Source organism: Vanacampus margaritifer, chromosome 11 (genome assembly GCF_051991255.1).
Source record: "Vanacampus margaritifer isolate UIUO_Vmar chromosome 11, RoL_Vmar_1.0, whole genome shotgun sequence".
Classification (NCBI taxonomy): Eukaryota; Metazoa; Chordata; class Actinopteri; order Syngnathiformes; family Syngnathidae; genus Vanacampus; species Vanacampus margaritifer.
Genome location: NC_135442.1, coordinates 20702057 through 20721900, shown reverse-complemented (window position 1 = coordinate 20721900; position 19844 = coordinate 20702057). Strand labels below are relative to the sequence as shown.

The 19844-nt window shown below is 39.0% G+C and overlaps 1 protein-coding gene across 1 annotated transcript in view; it reads left to right on the top strand.

The window, feature by feature from the left end:
- The window catches only part of LOC144060422 (contactin-associated protein-like 5), a 147702-nt gene that overhangs the window by 64575 nt on the left and 63283 nt on the right, over nucleotides 1-19844 (top strand). The window contains exons 6-10 of the mRNA XM_077579967.1: nucleotides 2516-2700; nucleotides 3631-3774; nucleotides 13712-13988; nucleotides 14153-14296; nucleotides 18002-18155. Of these exons, the coding sequence (XP_077436093.1) occupies nucleotides 2516-2700; nucleotides 3631-3774; nucleotides 13712-13988; nucleotides 14153-14296; nucleotides 18002-18155 (904 nt within the window). The remainder of the gene's footprint in view (nucleotides 1-2515; nucleotides 2701-3630; nucleotides 3775-13711; nucleotides 13989-14152; nucleotides 14297-18001; nucleotides 18156-19844) is intronic.

Genomic DNA, 19844 nt, shown 5'->3' with positions numbered 1-19844 from the left:
ACATACAGGTAAGTATAGGGTTTGAAAAAAATAAATAGAATAACAGATTTCTAGCACATTTCATAAGAAAACAGATCTCAACATGCCTCACATACTGTAGTTAAAAATACATTTAACAGCAGCTGTTGACGGGATTAAAATAAAATGAAGCGATTTGTGAAGATCTTATTAAAATTACGTTCAGTGCAAGAACAAGATTTTCAAAAGCATGTTTTACAACTTCTTAAAAGTTATCTAAAAGAGCATAGTTTTAACTTTAAACTTTAATTTTCAAAATGTTACACTTTATTGGTATGTTTTGATTTTTTGTACATTCATTCATTCAGTCACTCTGATAATAAAGGATACCAGCATATTGGGGCACTGTATTATACCCAAACACAAAGAAAAAAAAGAAGACTTTATAAGGGTGTTTTCATTTTTTTATTATACACGGGTGTGTGTTGTTCATGCAATTTTACAGTAATAACCGAGCATTTGGTTCTTGCCAATGCTGTTGACTTGGCGACAACTTTACATTGTGTGCTGGTTCAAATGTCATTTTTGTATTTTAGAGATGGGATTTGCAGGGTAACTCTCCATTTGATATTATCTTGAAGTTTTACCAGTGGGGACACCATTATCGTATCTCATCTGAAAGGATTTGCGCTTTGGAACCGCGCAGTTTAGGTGGAGTCCCGCTGCGGCCAAAAATATTGGAACTAGATGTTGGAGAAATGGGGGTGTGCTTCCTAACTACTTTGAGGTGCCCTTGAGCAAGGCACTGACCCCACCCCCTAGCTCAAAAGATGCAGCACTGTTTGTGCACCCCTTCACTCTTATATCTCCCCTTGCATGCATGCAGGTGTCTGATTTGGTACTCCGGGTGGTGTGCGCCACAAAATATACAGCAGACTATAAATTGAATTTCCCGTTTAGGGATTTTAATCAGTATAATAAATTGTAATATATAGATATATTTTCAAATGAATCGATAAATACTGCAGTTGGCTGGAAAGCAGTTTCGCCCCAAGTCAACTGGGATCAGTTCCAACTCACACAAGCAGTGTCAAAATTGGATGGATGAATAATCAAGAATGGTTTTACAGTCCATTAAAAAGCCAATTTGTCAGGTTAACATTTTTTTAGGACAGAGAGAAAAAACACAACATGACATTAATAGAAAGAAATACTGTAAAATATACTGTATATGTACTGTATATATGATGCTTTCCTTCACCTCGAAAAAAAGACATTATTGATATATGAACTGCATGTCCTCTTTTTATACTACTACACCATTATTTGTTGTCAGGAAGCAGAATAATTTAATTAAATTTTATCATACTATCTATTTTTCTCTTGTGAAATATTAATGTTGAGTTGTTTATCACTAAGCTATTAAAAATCTTAAGACAGAAAGGTGTGATTTTATTTGACTAATGGCCATTCTCATTTACAACAGCCTAAAACAGCCTGACTGAGAATAATTTTGTGTGCACACTGCACAGGCCTAAATGCAACAAATATGTCAATGATGGTATGCAAAAGTCCCGCAGATTTTTCAAAGTGAATCTGCAAGTTGTTGTTTTTTGTGTGGCAATAATGTGGCATGGCATGTGTGTAAAATACAGTATTTACATAATTGTAGATAATTATAGAGCCTGCGATGGACTGCACATGGGACAAAGTCAAACTCAGCATAAGCGTGAAGAAAAAAAAAGGTTACGTCGCTTAATATGTCAGAAAACTGAAATCACCTAAATGTTTGTGGACATTTTTACTTGTGACTACACCAAACCCTAGAACTATCATCATGATTTCTGCATTCGAGGATGGTCGGAAGACTTTTCCGACTTCAGACCAAGTGTGTACGGGAACTCGGGAATTCGATTTTGCAAAGTCGGAAAACAAAAGTGCCCCGACTTCACTGTCGGACTACAAGTGACATCACTCTACAATGGCGACCCCTTTAGAAACATAGACCGTGAATGGTAAAACACAATTTTACCCGAATATAAAACTAGATAGCTGTCTTCATTCATAAATAATCAACATAACTTCACGTAACACAACATACAGTACGTGACAGTATGCCGCTATCTCCCTGCATGAAATTATACGGTATGGTAACGGTATCATCAAATATATAGAGCAAAGTACGTACTGTGCATTTCCAGATCCGAGGTACTGTACTCTTTAAAAACAGTATTGTATAAAATGTGTGAGCACACAATTTTGTTAAAACAAATTAAATAAAACCCATGCCAAAAAAAAAACAATTGTACAAAAGGGTATCACTGCAGGGAACTCTCTTTATGAAAACAAAAATGAATTGTAGCCCTAATTAATGCTAACACTAATGCCTTCGTATTTACTGCTGTGATAAAGGTCATAAAATCAACAAATCTCTTTCTGTACACAATCTAATGGGCAACATGGAGTTCATGGGTAGGTGTCGTTGACGCTACTGACCTCACTTGCACACTTTCAAATCACCTAACACCACACCACCACCCCCTGCTGTTTTTTCCAGACGACAGCCGTCCGAGGTTGAGCGCCCCCCGCATTGCCGTCACGGTGGGCAGCCTTTTGGACGACCAGCATTGGCACGCGGTGCACGTGGAGCGCTTCAACAAGCACGTCAACCTCACAGTCGACGCCCACACGCACCACTTCCAAACCCAAGGGGAGGCCTACTCGCTGGAGGTGGACTACGAGGTTAGCAAATTAGCATCAAGTGCTCCGAATCGGTTTGTAAAATGGAGTGCACTTGATGCATTTATCCCATAAGCAGAGAATTGCTAACACCACGCATGTGAGAAGTGGTTGAAGTCTTCCCTCTCTAGCACCGCAGAGAGAAAAAAAAGCTCAACATTTAATAGCGGAGGAAATGTATAAAGTATGGATTGAACACCTCCATGCTCCTTCTGCATTATGCATGTGGCCGAGTGCATATTCAGGATCCCTTTAAAGCCTCCTCCTTTTAAAAGTAGTCAGCCGGACATAATGCTTTCAACTCATGCAGCTAGCATTAATTAGCGGGCCAAAGCTGATAAAATCTCAACTGTTAAAAAGACGTTTCAAGCGTGCACGGCGCGCAAGAACTGGCGGGCATAAGTAATGGCTCAATTCCTGAAAATCTTACCTTTTAATGACCGCATACTCCATCCCATTAATAATCAGATGCTGGAACAGGCACAGCCTTCCCGGAAAATGTTTGCCAAACGGCTGTGGGATTTGTTTTGCAGGGAGCCGCATCATCTAAGTGAGCTTGGCTTGCATTCCATAGGTTCAGTGATATGAGATGGCATGAGCTCTCCTCTCAGTTAAGTCTTGGAACGCCTTTTTAGGGGTTCTCTTCAGGGAAATTTACTTTTAATAATTAGAAAAAACTGGAGAATGTGACATGTTTTTAAACATGCATGGGATCAGTCTGAGCATCCTCCGCCTCTTCCATTGAACCCTTGAACCCTGGAGGTTGAGTTACTAGCACTGCTTTAACCACTCAGACAGCCCAACTTTGAGTTTGCATGTTCTCCAAATGCATTTGTGGGTTTTACCGGGTTTGCCCCACATCCCAAAAAACCTACTATTCCTCAGGCATAAATATCTTAAATTAAGCATTTTTTCTCCATATTTTTGTCATAGCTGAGCTTTGGTGGAATCCCACTTCCTGGAAAGCCTGGCACGTTCCTCAGGAAGAACTTTCATGGATGCATGGAGAACCTTTACTACAATGGCATCAATATCATAGACCTGGCCAAACGACGCAAGCCACAAATACACAGTGTGGTAAGTTTTTACACAGTGTGTTTTTTGTTTAGTCAAAACGGGCTGCGGGCTACTATTTAACTTTTTAACTTGAAAAAGCACCCCTTCATTTAGGGCCAATCAAAAATACTAGCATTAGAAGATATTGGGAATACCCCAGATTTCATTCCTAGGACTATTGTTCTGTTTGCAGTAGTTGTGGGCGGATCGATTCAAATATCAATATTATCGATACCAAGTCAGTATTGATATCGGATTGATACTGGCACTATAATATTGATCTAGTAGTTTAGCTTCAGTTTGGCTCTTTTATGCACTGCTGCGGTTTGGTCAAACAGATAACAGGCATGTCACAGTAGCCACAGGCTCTCCCTCCTCCACCCTGTGTTTTGATTGTGTGCCATCACGTGACGTAGCATCTCATCTTTGTAGTAGATTGCATGAACACATACAGTATTGTACTTGAATTTGTTTTTTTTGGTATGTTGTTTTATGTTTTATATTTTATATTTGTTGTCATCTTGTTTATTTAGGTTGAAAAAGAAGTGATGAAGGCAGAATTTGTAGTTCTTTTTAGTATTTGTAGTTTCTGAACAGTATACTGATAAAGTATCTGTTTAAATTTCTTTTCCTATGGTCACTTTGTGCACTTTGTTTAAGAACGTAAAAAAATATTTTGTTATGGTTGGAATGTTTCTGGAGGAAAAAACATTGATAAAGTATTTTCTATTTGGCAATAAACGTTGTCTTGATTTTCTCCTTTGTTTAAAAAGGAAACACATAAAGACTTAAAGGTTGAAAATTGATTGTGAATAAGCAATTCGATAATACAGCTACCTTAATAAAAAAAAATGTATTCCATAATTTTCAAAAACTGTTGATATCGGTATTGGCGATACTGGCCCTGTATTTACTTGGTATCGGATCGATACCAAAATTTGCAGTATCGCACACCACTATTTACACATTTTAACCTTCACAGCTTTTCCACTCATGGCAGTATTAAAAGCAACACTAAGGAACTTTTAGTTTACGTTGATTATTGCGGTAACGTTATGCCTGAAGGAAGACCACATTTCCCATGAGGACAAGTGCATTGAGTAATTTTTGAGCTCACACACATTCAAATTGACTTCCGTCTTTGTAACAAATGGGTAAAAGGGGAAGTGATGTATTCTATAAAGCAGTCAACACATTTGTAGTTTTTTGGCAGTGTTCCTACCATTCTCCTCAAAGTTGCTTAGTGCCAGTAAAAATGATACAGACCCCTTCAGGCCATTGCAAAGGTACCGTTCAGCTAGTTTTAAGTCGATGTTTTATTAGAAGATTTATGAAAATATTTTATTAAGGTTGAAAAGTTCCTTAGTGCGTTGCGGAGTTTAAAATGTAAATGTTAAAGATTTTTCGACATCATGCATGCTCCACCAATGCCCAGATGTGTACAAAGAGCCCTGACTTGTAGAGCTCTAAATGAATCAACTGTTTTCGCGCAGGAAAGACATGAGGAAGAAAGTGTCATTGTTAATGTTAGTTAGGGTTGGTCAGACTACAGCAATTTAAAATGTTCACACTTTATGATGGCTTGCTCAAAATCATACAAACTTTGGTCATTTTATTTGGATTTCTTTTTATTATCCCTCCTAGTTTTTTTTTTTTAAATATACAAATATTGCTGAAATTGAAATGTTACTGAACCAGACCTTGTTGTAGCCTTAGGATGACTCCACCTAGTTGTTAAAAAGATTATTACTGACAGATTATTTGTCCAAATGAATTATTGAAACCTATCATCAGAACCTGCACTGTACCTGTACTGTATCTGCAAAAACATCAAGTTCTTACTTCTCCCCATTATTCAACCTTGTTTTTTTAATTTTATTAATTAAATCATTTGTATTTGATGGTTGGCCTCAGAGATGAAAGATTTATAAACAAAGCACTTACTTGTTATCTGAGGTACTTGAAAATACATTTGTTTATTGATCCACCCAGATGCTTTCACATAAACTCATTAGCCAAACATAGATTTGTGATGTCACGGTGAAAATATGCATTTAGAGATTTCTGGGAAGAAAATATGTTGGAGGAATCTGTAAAGCGGCCATCATTTCCAACGCGATGAAGAGATGTGGAGGGTCCGATAATCAGACAGTAACCTCTGCAAAACTTCATACAGCATCTCGCCTGAGCCAACCCTCGGCCTTTAAAGTGTGATTGGGGCATTAAAAGTCCTTTACTGACAACAAAAGCAGGGAGGCGGAGAGAGAGCAGCTGCCGTGATAGGAGCTGTAATGGAATTTCAATGGGACAATCTCCCTGAGGTTGATGGAGGGGAATCTCATTGCGAGTCAAGGAGCTGTGATTGCTCTGCACTGCCCTGCAGGCGCCGATAAGGCCTCGGCCCACTCCACTGCCACCGGTCGCCCATCCCGGACATGATGCCTGCCTGCACTGTGCAGGATTGAACCCCAGTTTAAATGTAACTCATTTGGCTCCATGGCCGATAAATGAAGTCATTTTTGTCAGCTCTGGAGGGATTTTAGAGTCACTTCGGTGAGGTTTTTCATGTCATTGTCTGGAGTTTTACTGATGTCATTCAGATGACTTTTGTTGGAAGACCTTGTCAGAATACAACCTTGATACCACTTGTCAAGGAAGTGCATTTATATAACCTGATGATGTTGTTTTTTTAACATCAATGAGTCTTGAAAAAAAATTGAGATAAACTGCCAAAAAGCGTTGTCTCTCCACCTGCCACAAAATAAATGCATAAATTAGGGGTGTCAAAATGAGTGTGTTAATTTTAAGTTCCTTTAACGCCACTATTTTTTTAAATATTTAGATAACCTGTACTGGGGGAATTCCAGTTACAAAGCAGCAGACACGTCCATGTCAAAATTTAGCAGTAATAAATTTAATAATAATGCATATATTTGTGGAGACTGGGGTCAAGTTGTATTTTACAATTTTAAAAATGTGCAGAATTTCCCAAGTTACTTCATTTTAAAGATTAGATAGCTCTTAATATGAAAAGAAAAATGCACTGAGCTGTTACCAATGTCTTACAAATGCAATTATGTCATCTAGTAGCAGAAAAATGACCAGCACAAATCAATATCGCACCCGTTTTTTACAGTACAGTACGTCTTTTTAATTTTAACAAAATTTTATGAATTATTATGAAATTACTGTATCAATGACTAAAAGATGCAGCTATAGTTCTTTTGTAGAAGAACAATTTTTTTTCCACTTTTATATGAAAACTCAGAAAAAAATATTTTATTATACATTTTATTGTACATTTAAAATAGATATAAAATTTGTGAATCATGAATTAACTATTGAAGTCGTGCGATTAATTACAATGAAAGATTTTAATCGCCTGACGCCCCTAGCATAAATAAATGAAAAATTTTAAACAAATATATTTTAAAAATTTAAAATATTGAAAAATATGGGAATAGGTGAATCTGCGAGTGTACGGATGTCCACTCTGTACAATTCTGCAAAATATATTAAAAAAGGCAAGGGATGCCTTTTGTCACAAATTCTGTTCATAACCTTAATGCACAGAATGTGGCGCGTTTGAAGCGTTAACGGGGTCAAGTTTGGTGACCTCAGTAATGCAGATGATTTGATTATTTTTACTTCAAGTTACAATCTTCAACTGAGGTCATTGTTTTAAATCAGAAAAGAGTGGATTGCCTTCTCTAGATCAGGGATGAGATCCTGCCATAAGTCGAGACATTTGAGTGGGATAAGAAGGGCGATCGACATTGGTGCAGCAACTTTTGTGATGTGGACTCTGTATCAGTCTGAAAGGCCGAAAGCTCTCAATTACCGGTAGATCTTGGTTCTCACCCAAGCTGTTGGCCGTGACTTGAAGAACAAGATCACAAATACAAGCAGCCTAAATGAGTTTCCTCCGTAGGTTTACCGGGCTCTGCCTGAGACATAGAGTGAGAAGTTTGCTTATCTGGGAAGGGCTCACAGTAGAACCGCTGCTCCTCCGCATCAAGAGCCAGATGAGGCAGTTCAGTCACCCAGTTAGGATGACTCCCTAGTGGAGTGTTTTGGGCACATCTCTAGGGACCTGGGACAACCCAAGACATACTTTCGTAGGGGTCTCAAACCTGCGGCCAGGGAGCCATTTGTGGTCCACATGATAATATTTTGTGGCTCCCTATTTGACATCAAAGTTTAACGTTAGTAAGGCCCCCACCTTTTTAGCCGTGTTGTTGCCCTCTGTGTTTTTTTGTTTTTTTTTATCACGTATGTGCTACCATAGGTCAGTCCATGAAAGCTTTCAGCGAAATGTAATTATGAAGTGACAGCAAGTAGAACTGTAGAAGAAAAACATACCCTGTCACCCAATCATGACTTTTTTTAAACCTGCAGTGAAGCGAAAGGTTGGCGACAAGAACAGACAGTTTCAAGAAAAACAGGAGGCATCATGTTTATTTGTTGAGCACAAGGACACCCGACATATCTTGAACGCACAGACAAAGTTGCGGAGCTCAAGAAATCAGACATCATTCAGCATGCTGAGGAGTATGCAAAGTAACCTGGAGATGAGAGAGGGGACTGGTTGAACATTCTTATTTACGTTCTGAAGAACTGTTAAAGTTCTGAACTGTTATTAATAAAGATAGAGAAGATTGGATTAGCTACAGTATATTTTTTTGGAATGCTTCAACCCCTTTTATTGCAGAATGTTTAATGTGGCCCGCTCTTTAAACGATTGCCCCTGCAACCCAATCCCAGATAAGAGGAAGAGAATGGATGGATGGAAGGGTGTCAGACTCAATCGCACAGGGGGCCTAAACTCAAAGCACACCTTAGGTGTGAACATTTATTGAACATACTAAAACTATAAAAATGAAACAGATAGCATACAAAACATTATTTAAAAAAAAATACTCTGCATACAATTACCTCATAATTATACAAATTCAAAATATGAACATGTTGCAGAAAAAAAGTGAATATATAAGAAAGAAAAAAATGTTTAAATAATTATAAATCTAAACGTTCAAGTTTCTTTGCTCTTCTGCCATTCTATCAGCGCTGGACATTTGGCATCTTTTCTTTGATTTTCAGGATGGACTTCAGGTCTTCATTAATGAAACAACTCCTATTTGATATTTTATTAATATTCATCACCAAAACAACTGCTAACAGTAACAGATAATATGCTCCATTTGTAAATTTTTAGATGCTACAGTCTTGGTGCGAGAGACCAGAATGGGAAGTGCAGGTGCTGGTGTTGGTCGCAAATTGATTTACTGTATAAGAGTTAAAAGATGTTAAAGAGTTGAGCTATCGCCACGATACATGCTGCTGTTCCTGGTTTGTTTGCGTTAGAAACGAACATTAAATGTGCCACTAAAGAGAGCTGCACTCCATTATAGAATTTGTAGTCTGTGTGCCATTGTCTTCACATCACATCATTTAAAAATATATTTTGGTTTGTTAATGGATACCCAGCATGCATTGCTGTAGTTGTAATTATCACCTTTGGTTGTTCTCAGTGCCTCTTGACAGTTAAAAAATATGTGTTGCCGAAAACTGCAAATTGAAGAGCCTGCCTTTATTTGTTCAAGCATACAGGGTGGTCTTATTCCAAACTATTTATTACATTTTTACGCAGGCATTATTGCATAATGGGCCAGATGTTGCCCGTGAACCGGACGTTTGACACGTTATGAATCCTGTTTTGACAAAAACACGTTTTTAAGATGTGTGGGAACTGTTTAAAATTGGGATTACAAAAGCATAACATGTCGCGTTGAGGGTCATTTGAACTCTGTTGCTCGTGAAAAACAGCAGCACCTACAGAGACACGTAAATGTTCTTTCAGATTAAGTGTTTTATATTACTCCAAAAATGTGTTGGAATGCCACTTCCCAAATTGAGGCATCCATATTTTCCTTTACAAAACAAAAAAACAAAATAGATTAGTGTAATTTTCTCTCTTCAATGACGCTATTGTTCATACACGGTCATTAGAGAGTGTTGTGATGAGCCCATTAACCACAACAGCAGCAGGCAAAGGAAAAGTCTCTCAGATGAATTAAATTGTGGAGACTTACCTCGTGCTGCAAACGACTTTCTTGCACAGTATTACAGACGATCAAACATTATGTGGAGACGGCTTCGTTAATGACGATTACCATTTCAGCAGACTGACGTTGGTCCACAGTGTTGTGTGTGTCCATGTTTATGCGCCGGGGAACTGGGCGACTTTTATGTCTCTCCCAGTTGACTCGTTTCTCTGCACGATACCAAAAATTGTGTTGTGTTTTACAAATACTGTACAAATACTGTATATGCTTCTTCCCTGCTAGAAGCCTCGCCCAATGTGCAGTTGAGTAAAGGAAGTTCCCCAGTCACAATTTAATGATAACTAGAATATCACGCTGTACACAAAAAAAATCATGGTGCGTCATATTTGTGGTTTGTTTGTCCATCTGTTTATTAAGTTGTTGGCAACTTTCTGGTTCATTAACACAGAGCGCTATTATGATTCAGATAGGAGGTTGGCTGCATCCTCCAATGCCATTGTGATGGTAAAAAACAATTCCTGCATCTGCATCTTTATCCAGAGCCTCACCAAAATATAAATGTCATGGTGTGTTGTGGAAATTGTTTTCTTATTTTTGGGTAATCTGAACGGAAAGTGCCCTACTACTATATAAATTCAGAGTTCAAAGCAAACATGGTGCATCAGCATCAGCTGTTGTGCAGCATGTAAATGAAATAAGCTACCAACGGAACTGAAGTTAGTCCTAAATATACATGCTTTTAAATCCATGTTTAAAACTATGCTTTTTCCCTCATACCCATGATTTTGGTCTTTTTGAGCAGTTCTGTAATCAATTTATCAAAAATCATATTCTTACGCTGAAGAAAAGAAATGTAGTAAACTGCTTTTTATTTATGTAATTTGCTTATAAACATCTTAAATGTCTTAAATAATGTTTCCCTTAAATGTTGTAACTATGTAAATCACATTGACTTAAACTGTGTGTGTGAAATACACTATATACAGTAAATCATAGGTGTCAAACTCCGGTCCTGCAGGTTTTGGATGTTTCCGTTCTCCAACACAGCTGATATATGATCAGCTCATCAGCAAGCTCTGCATAAGCCTGATAATGATCCTGCTAATTGGAATCAGCTTGTGTTGGAAGAGGGAAACCTCCAAAACCTGCAGTACTGCGGCCCTCCAAGCCCGGAGTTTGACACCTATGATATAAATAAAGGTGTCTTGCCTTCCCTATTTACTGTTCTACTATGTCAACATGGCCGTGTATTTAAACATAGACAGTGGTTGCAGAAGACACTCAAGTCTTTTGTTGTTTTGTGACTTTAAAATTCACCCAAATTAGTGGATATTTAAGTGTATTTATTTTGTTTATGTTCTGTTCTCTTAGCCCCATAAGGTTTGCAGTTTCACATGTCGGCTGAAGCCCCTCCTTACGCTGACTTTATTTGCTAGATATTTTTCACCCCATCTTGGAGGATATTGATTTTTAGCTCCAATTAGCACCTCCTGGGAATGACGGAGGTGTTGTAGATGTGAGAGGCTGGCCTGGACAGACCATCTTCCCAAATCAGCTAGAGGTGTGAAAGCTTTAAAAAGATGGTGTTACAAAGACAAGATCAGAGTTGTATTTGCAATACCAATTAACTCAGCCTGCGCGAATAGATTAGAGAACAACAGCTGTGTCAAAGCGTCTGCCTTTACAAAGATAATAATGCACAGTCTTGATGGACAATTAAAACAAATTGCTTATAGACCTCTTTCATTTGATTTTACTGTATTATCTACCAGTCCAGAATCTTGGGAAATTAGTTAGTAAGTGTAGATCAGACCCTTTCAATTTTAAGTAGATAACAAATGTTTAAATTAACAGTTTTTGCCTTGTTTTATTAATAAAAAACAACAATCCAAAACAAAAACACAGATTTTAAACAGACATTTCAAGCTAATTTTTACACGTTAACTATATTGTGAACTAAAAGATACCTTAAAGATGGATTGTGGAGTTTAAAATGTACATGTTAAAGATTTTTCTACATCATGCATGCGCCACCGATGCCCAGATGAGTTCAAAGAGCCCTGACTTTTTAACTGTGACTGCGCCTATCAGCTTGTATCTTCCCTTCAGTGTGCAGTGTTTGGCGCAATGCCTTGCACAAACTTGACACAGAGGCTGCAGTTGCGCTTTAGTTAAAGAGGGGGTAGGCATGAGTAAAAAAACAGACAGGTTCCACAATGCACCTTTAACCAAAAACAATATTCTATACATTGAATTTGCTTGAATTTTTAATCGGTTTCCATGATGTCCATTTCTTATCCATGTTAAATAGTAACTTTCTTTTTGGGTACATTAGTACATCAGTGGCTCAGTTTACTAAGAAAAAAGAGGAAATGTTGATTTAAATTACGTTTTGTTTAACAATTCACATTAACCTTTCTTTTTGTGTTGCTCTTGACCAGAGCAACAAGTTTAACATTTGTTTAGTTTGAATGTTCAACATATCAAACTGTATATATCAGCTACAGCAGAAGCCTGAAACATTAAATATATGAGAGAAAAATCAGATTCTTTGTAACTGTGAGGGAGCAATCCACCCTCCCTCACTGGAAAGGTGTGGAGCACTTGAAGCATGGAGGCCGCCCATGTGAGTGCAGACCAGGTGCACCTCATTCCAGTTGATTGGACTGTCTCAAGTGGCAGCCAGTGAAGCAATGTTTATTTGAGAATTATTAACATGATTTGTAAAAACACAACGTTAACTGCATTTCTATTATGTGTATATATTTTTTCAGTGATGTAGATATTTGTTAAGTGTTTTGTATGTGGGTGGGGTAACCCTTCAATTAAGGTTTTGGTTGAGGCCACCACTTCAAGAGGGTTTCAGAAATCTGTTTGTGGAAGAGAAGCCTGTTGTATGTGAGGGGGGATTCACTGCTGTACACTGCTGTGGTGATTAAAGCAACAATGAAGAGCTCGCAAACCTTTTTTCAGTTTTTTTTTTTTTTTAATCACCAACTCAGAGGCCACAACAACAAAAATCTTACATTAACAACCCCCCCCCCAAAAAATTTTGGGGGGTGTTGGGGGTTCAAGTTCCAAATATGACTTTTGATATGTGTCGTATTTAATACATCCGGTCACAATGCTTTAAATTTGTACATTTATAGCTGTCAAAAATATAATAAACAGACATAACAAATTGGGTCAATCTTGTAAGATCGCTGTAAAGCCATCAGCTGGGTGATACTGCCCTCTAATGGATTATCCCTGCAATGCATGTGTCAGATCATATACGTTAGGGTTTTAATGGAGGAAAAAAACATTATACTCATGAAATAGAGGGCTCAAAATGTCTCGTATTTATGATGATACGTTTGGCTTTATAGGGTTAAAATGATGTATATAATCTGAATAGTCTGTCATTTTGTAAAGAGATTTGTTAAGATGATATGATATGGATGACGACCCTGACTGGCTGTTGCTGCATAGGAATATTCCACAAAAAAAGCCTTAGATTTATTATATTATAAAGGTGTCATGATTTTGCATCAAAGTCTTACAACTTCATTTGATGAAATGACTGGAATTGAATTATTTCAGTCCGGGTGAGAGTAAGTCATGTATCCAACTGACTTCACAAAAGGGAATAATAATATTCCACCAAAAGTCTTAGATTTATGATGTTTTAAATATGTCAGGCATTGTATCAAAGTCTTACAAGCTGATTCATTGAAACAGTTGGACTTTAATTATTTTGGTCTGGGTGAGAGAAAGGTTTCACTGGCGGCTCTTTAGCCATATGTTCCGTGCCCGAGCATGTCAACTCGATTTCCATACAAATAGAATTCAATCTCACATGAGACACGCTGTCCTAAAAAGAGGTGTAAATTGGAGCCTGTGTCACACTGTAGGGCAACGTGACCTTCTCGTGCTCGCAGCCCCAGCTGGCGGCTTGTACCTTCCTGAGCGCCAACAGCAGCTTCCTGACACTTCCGTCAGCAGCGGCGGCGCGGGCGTCTGCCACCGGGGGCTTCTCCGCCCGCTTCCACTTCCGCACGTGGAACGCCGAGGGGCTGCTGCTGTCTGCGCCACTTGGCCCAAGGCCCCAGAGAGCACAGCTACACATCCACAACGGCCGGCTGCAGCTGACCCTGCACGCCTCCGGGCGCAAGTCGGAGGTCTCTCCAGGTGAGCTGAAAGGTGACACGCAAACAGAATTTAATCAGCTTGTAAAAAGAGTGCCGTGAAAACAACATCAATTGCCGTATACTCGTTGCCGCCTTGAGCGGCACGTAGAGCGGAAAGACAGAACAAATAACTCTTTGGCTGCCATCTCATTGGTTCTCTTGCAGATTACACAGTCAATGATGGATTGTGGCATTCCGTGAGTCTGGAGACGAGCAATTTCCTCATCCGTCTGACGGTGGATAGCGAGCCGCCGTCTGAGATCGAACTGTCGGCGGCGCTGGAATCGAGAGGCAACTTTTACTTTGGAGGTTGGTGTGTAGACCTTTTCAAAATGTTTGTAAGCAATAGACTCCAAGGTTAGGGTGACTAGATTTTCAAAATTTGAAAAACTCCAATTTTAAAATGAAATATCCAATAAATGTCACCAAATTTAATGGTCTCATAGTATGAAAATGCACTTTAGTGGTGTTTTCTATCAATAATATGCATCACCGGCCTGTCTACATCCCAAACAGGTATGAAAAAAGTCCGTCCACAACTTCTTTAGCTTTTTCCTCCTTTCTAAAATGTGCGCTTCAAATGGACAGATTCAACTTCCGTGACATGGTGACGTCAACAAGACACGGAAGTGCACTCGACCCCGCCCCCTCGGGTTAGTGGCACCGCCTCTGGTAAAGGTTTGTCACACCCACAGAAATTCGAGACGCTAGCTGCTTCTTTTATTCCCCTGCTCGCAAATGCCCTGTGGAGAACAATGAGGAAACAACGATCGGGAAGAGGGGTTGCTTTGTTTTTGGCTTCACAGTGCACAAATGAGCATCCCAGTGCTTTTCCACGTCCAATTCTTCGAGAAGACAATGGATTAATTTTATTTTTGAAGGACTGTTTCGGACAACTTTTCTCAAAGGACCGTTTTGTTAATGAAAGCCGGTGTGTGACGCGACATGAAAGATGTAAGTTTAACATTTTATTTTGATTTAGCCTTCCTTTCTGTCTTTTCAATTAGAGATGTGCCATATCATACCTTCTACTATATTACCGGTGTATTTTTAGTGCCTAAAGTGGGAGCTACATTTGTCGTGTGTAGGTTGTTTGGTTACAAGAGGTCAGATATGATAAAGCAGATGGTGGTTGGATAATACTGATGCGGTCGCGTATTGTTTTGCCAAGATACAATCCGCGGTGGTTATTTTGCCGTGACTGGCAACTCGCCACCTAGTTGACGTGACTTTGTGATAGTAACCGGCGGTCAAGTGGTCTCGATGAGGCAGTTTACACGTTGCGACCGTGCACATTTGTGTTATTCATAACCACTTGTAAATGTCTACAAGCATTCACGGCAAAATAACGCTTGCAGGAGAGTTGCCGGTTACGGCAAAATAACTACTGCCTAAACAATCTCAAACTAATGCTACAACATAGTAACGTTATGTTACTTTTTCTTATGATAAAATGTTACGCCACTTTTCCACATATTAAAATAGTTCTCAAATGTGTAAAAGACATGTCTGTCTGGCTCAAATTGGTATGGTTGTACCACACTGCTTCTGTTCCCCATTAGCACATTGGCTACTGGAGCTGAAATCACACATTTTTTTTGCTCATTTAGGGACAGCAAAACTATTAGATCCAAAGTCATGACAGACATGTCTTTTACACATTTAAGAACTATTTTAGCATGTGGAAAAGTTGACTAGTATGAGACCTTTAATTCTCAATCTTCGTCAACAGGTTGGAAGGGTGCGAAAGGCCTCTGACATGCGCCGACGGGATGGTGGGGGGAGCGAGCAATCGCTAATGCTAAATGCTATCTTGGTTGACAGTTCACTAATGCTTAACAAGTCAATGTAACTTACCATTATACAACCTTTTTTGCTCTCTCCCGACAGTTATGGGGAGCTGGCTGTGCCGTTTAACTTGCTCCGGCCAATCGGCCATTCATTGTAACATTGGACATGTAGCCTACTGCTAGAAAGTTCAACTTGCATCGTCTGACAGAGTGGCAGCGACCGCAGTGTATCGTAGGACTACATTTCCCATGATTCTTAGATGTTACAGCAGGAAGTAGTTCTAGTTCCGGTCAACGCTTGCTACTGTGCTACCGATTCAATGCGGATGCGAATGAGAACACAAACATGAATTTGGAAATAAATATGAAGGAATTTAACTGTTAAATTCTCTTTTAATGGGTTTATTGTATGAATCACTATGGCAACTGTGGGATTGACATAGACATGGCAAAAAACAAAACAAAACGTGGCGCCAGGACGGGACCTGCCTAATAACGGGACAAAACAATGAGGTTGACGAAATCCGCTGGGATGTGGGACTAAATGCTAAAAAAAGGCTCCAGCCAAAACGGTACATCTGGTCACCCTATCCAAGGTATAATGACTACCACTGACCTAAACTAACTATGACATTAGCTTATGTTTGGACTAAGATTTAAAAAAAAAAAAAAAAAGTGGAGACACATGGAAGCACTACAAAATCTGACAGCACTTCTAACCCGTGGTAAGTCTGAGCCAGGCTTGCAGCTCCGTGAATGGTCTATCACAGCCCCTTTACACGCTAACACTGCAGGGAGAAAGAAAAAACTAGCATAACACAAGACCTGACCAAAACTGAAAATACTGAAAAATATATTATTAAGCTTTTTCTCACAGGAATGTATAAAATGTTTGGTTGTGTTGCTGTGTTCTTTAGCAAAATGTAACAGCTAGCTTACTAGCTAGCCTGCTTGCTAACGTCAGCTCTATAGTAGGTATTTGACCCAAAAAATGAAAATCTTTTTCTTTCTTTTTTTTACAGCAAAACCAATGTCACTGAAAAGAGCTTAAATAAAGGAACAAAATGTAAAAAATTAAGGAAATTAAGCTATTTTAAAGACTAAAAAAAAACTGGCAAAAATGACCCCTTGTTTCCTGTGATCAGTTTTTGAATCTGAGACATTGAGGCCTCACCGTTTCCTTAAATGTGGACTGAATTATAAAAAAAAATAAAATAAAATGAGGTACCATTCTCACAAGCTATTTTGCTACCGGCGTCCCACACCATTATTCGCAACATACGATGGGACTTATCCCGTGGGACGGCAACTCCGGCACCGACATCTCCATTGGGTCTCGAAAAACAGTCATACAAACAGAGCATCATAAGAACGCCATCTTGAAAATACAATATTAAGAATAAATTCGGTATGTGATAAAAAAAAAAAAAATGATGGCATCAGACTATTTTCGTCAGCATTGTATAAATAAAGTAAGGCTTCATCAGCATGTCCTTCAATACCTCAAAATTAGTTGAGATATGTCGCTACATTAAAAAAAAGAAGCTACCTTTCAACACTTTCGTGGGGTTCAAAGATGACTTAATAAGCCGTGCCTGTGATAGACATCAATTTACTGCCTGCAACTCAAGAAATGGAAAAGGGGACGAGAGAGGATATTCTCCTGTGCATCATACCTAAGAAAAGAAAAGAAAATTAACCAGCCAGAGCACATTTTTCTGAGAGGAGATCAAGCTGACTTGGTGTGACGTGATCACACAAAAATAGCGCCAGCTATTGTCACCTACCTATCTATAGTTTTATCATGAAAAGAGCGTTTGTGCCATTAATCCTAGTACAAAAAATGAATTAGCCAGTCCCTCAATGATCATGTTAATTACAGTGTTTCAATTTCCACCACGTCTATTTTTTAATCAACTTACCTGTTAAAATGTAAATTACAGCTTCCCTTTCAAGCAATTTACCTTGTTTAATATCTTATTTTCATTTGACATGTAATACATTCAAACTAACGTGGTAGAGAAGAAGGCAAATATGCCTACCATTCAAGCCATTTACCCTCTTACTCAATCACTTTGTCAAATGGCATAGAGTTTTTTTGTTGCTGTTTTTTTACTAGTGGAAGGCTCCATCTTCTGCCACCCAGAAGTACATGTGACATCATGGTCACATGATGAAAATGAAAATAAAACTCAAAAACATACATGGTGTCATTACCTTTCAGGCTGTCCAGCTGCTGACTGTCCATCGCCGGCCTTCCAGGGCTGCATGCAGCTCATCTCCATCAACGGCCAGCCGGTGAATCTCAGTCTCGTGCAGCAAGGCATGCTGGGAATCTTTAACCATCTTCACTTTGACACGTGCACCATCACAGACAGGTAGACGCTAGTTTTGATGTTGTGTTTTTTTTTTTTTTCAAATAATGACCTCCACTCTCATTGGCGCCAAGTACATTGTCCACTTAACTTATGTCCACTGAACAAATTAACACCTCATCTCCCACTTTTCCACATTGGAAAGAGAAAACAGGTCTTTAGTGTAATTACTGATTGTTCACACATGGCTAAGCCCATTTCCACTTTGAACAAAACAGCGGCACCTACTGAGGCACCTACACTGTCCCTCAGATGAACAGCATGTTACCACATGTTGCAGAAAACTTTAAAGCACATTATTACGGATGATCTGACTTTATGTAAACGACAATTACCATTCCATTAGACTCTGGTGTGCGGCTTTGCCACAATGTTGTGTGTATATGTGTCCATGTCCTGGGGAGTGCTGTTTCTATGCCCCCCCTCCCACTAATTACGTTTTTTAACTCGAGTTATATAGATATTCAAGTCAGAGTCTTATCTATTGAATATAATGGAAACGGGAGTGTTTTTCTCTGTGGTTGAGCTCATTTGACGTTTGTGCCTATCTTTCCTTATCTTTTTATCCATTTTATGGCTTTCTTCAGGCCTGTAATTGTCTAAAATGTTGTTACTGCTTGGGGTTATGATGCTAAATGTTGCTTTGGCATGCACCTGACAGCCTGTAAATATTAGCGGCTTGCTGTACATTTGGTACTTGATCCTTCTGTGAGGATTTTCCTGACTTAATCCATCTGCACTATTACGTCGCAATTATAAAAACATCAATACCATACTGAACGCAATCTAACTGCATGCAACCATGTCCCACACGTTATCAAGAGCAGTTCAGAATCAACATTTTTCTAATACTTTGACATAAATACAAATGAATAAATAAATCAAATAAATCATAGTCGACAGAAATACTATTAATGTGTGCAGATGGCTGCAGTAGTGTTCTTTGAGTCAAAGTTAGACGTAGCCAGTTTTGCTCCAATCAAAGTACAGAAAAATGGCCCTGTGAGGATGAATTTGAAATCTCATTGGTTAAAGCAACCGTCCCGTGCCGAATACAGTTTAAATTACATCGGTCAGCACTACAGTTTCTAAGAGGGCTTGGGCTGATAAGACTGTCACGTCAGCACATACTGTAGAAGCTGAAATCGGATTAGACCAAAAATCTAACATTCACAAACAAGTTCTGGAAGCAGTGCAACCAATAGAAACGCTCCGAATAGGCTGTTGGGAATAATGATGAGTTTCACGTAAGAAATCGTCGCTTGGCGGAATACTCGCATCTCTAGGATCACTTTTCAGGAAATCAAAAGTGGCATGTTTCTTGAGTTACCCAACACCACATTACAACCAAACATCAACACAACACCTCCCAAAAATCATGTTCAGTCGCTAATTTAATTCACTGAAAACGCAAATTTAATTTCACCATCATTGATAAGATGGTACAGACATGAGCGTCACCACTGCCAGCAGTGCCCATCAAACACAATGCGTTCGCAGGCAATGCCTACTCTAAATGAGTTACTGCATACACCCTACTGGCCCCGATCAATGCGGTGTAGCTTTTTCGTGTCAAAAGTCCTTTGTTTAAATCTATGAGTATGTTAGTATATAGTAGAGTATGTAGTTATGTGTACAACACCTGACTTTCCAACGTGGCTTAAAATTCGGTGCTTCCACTGCAATGTCCAC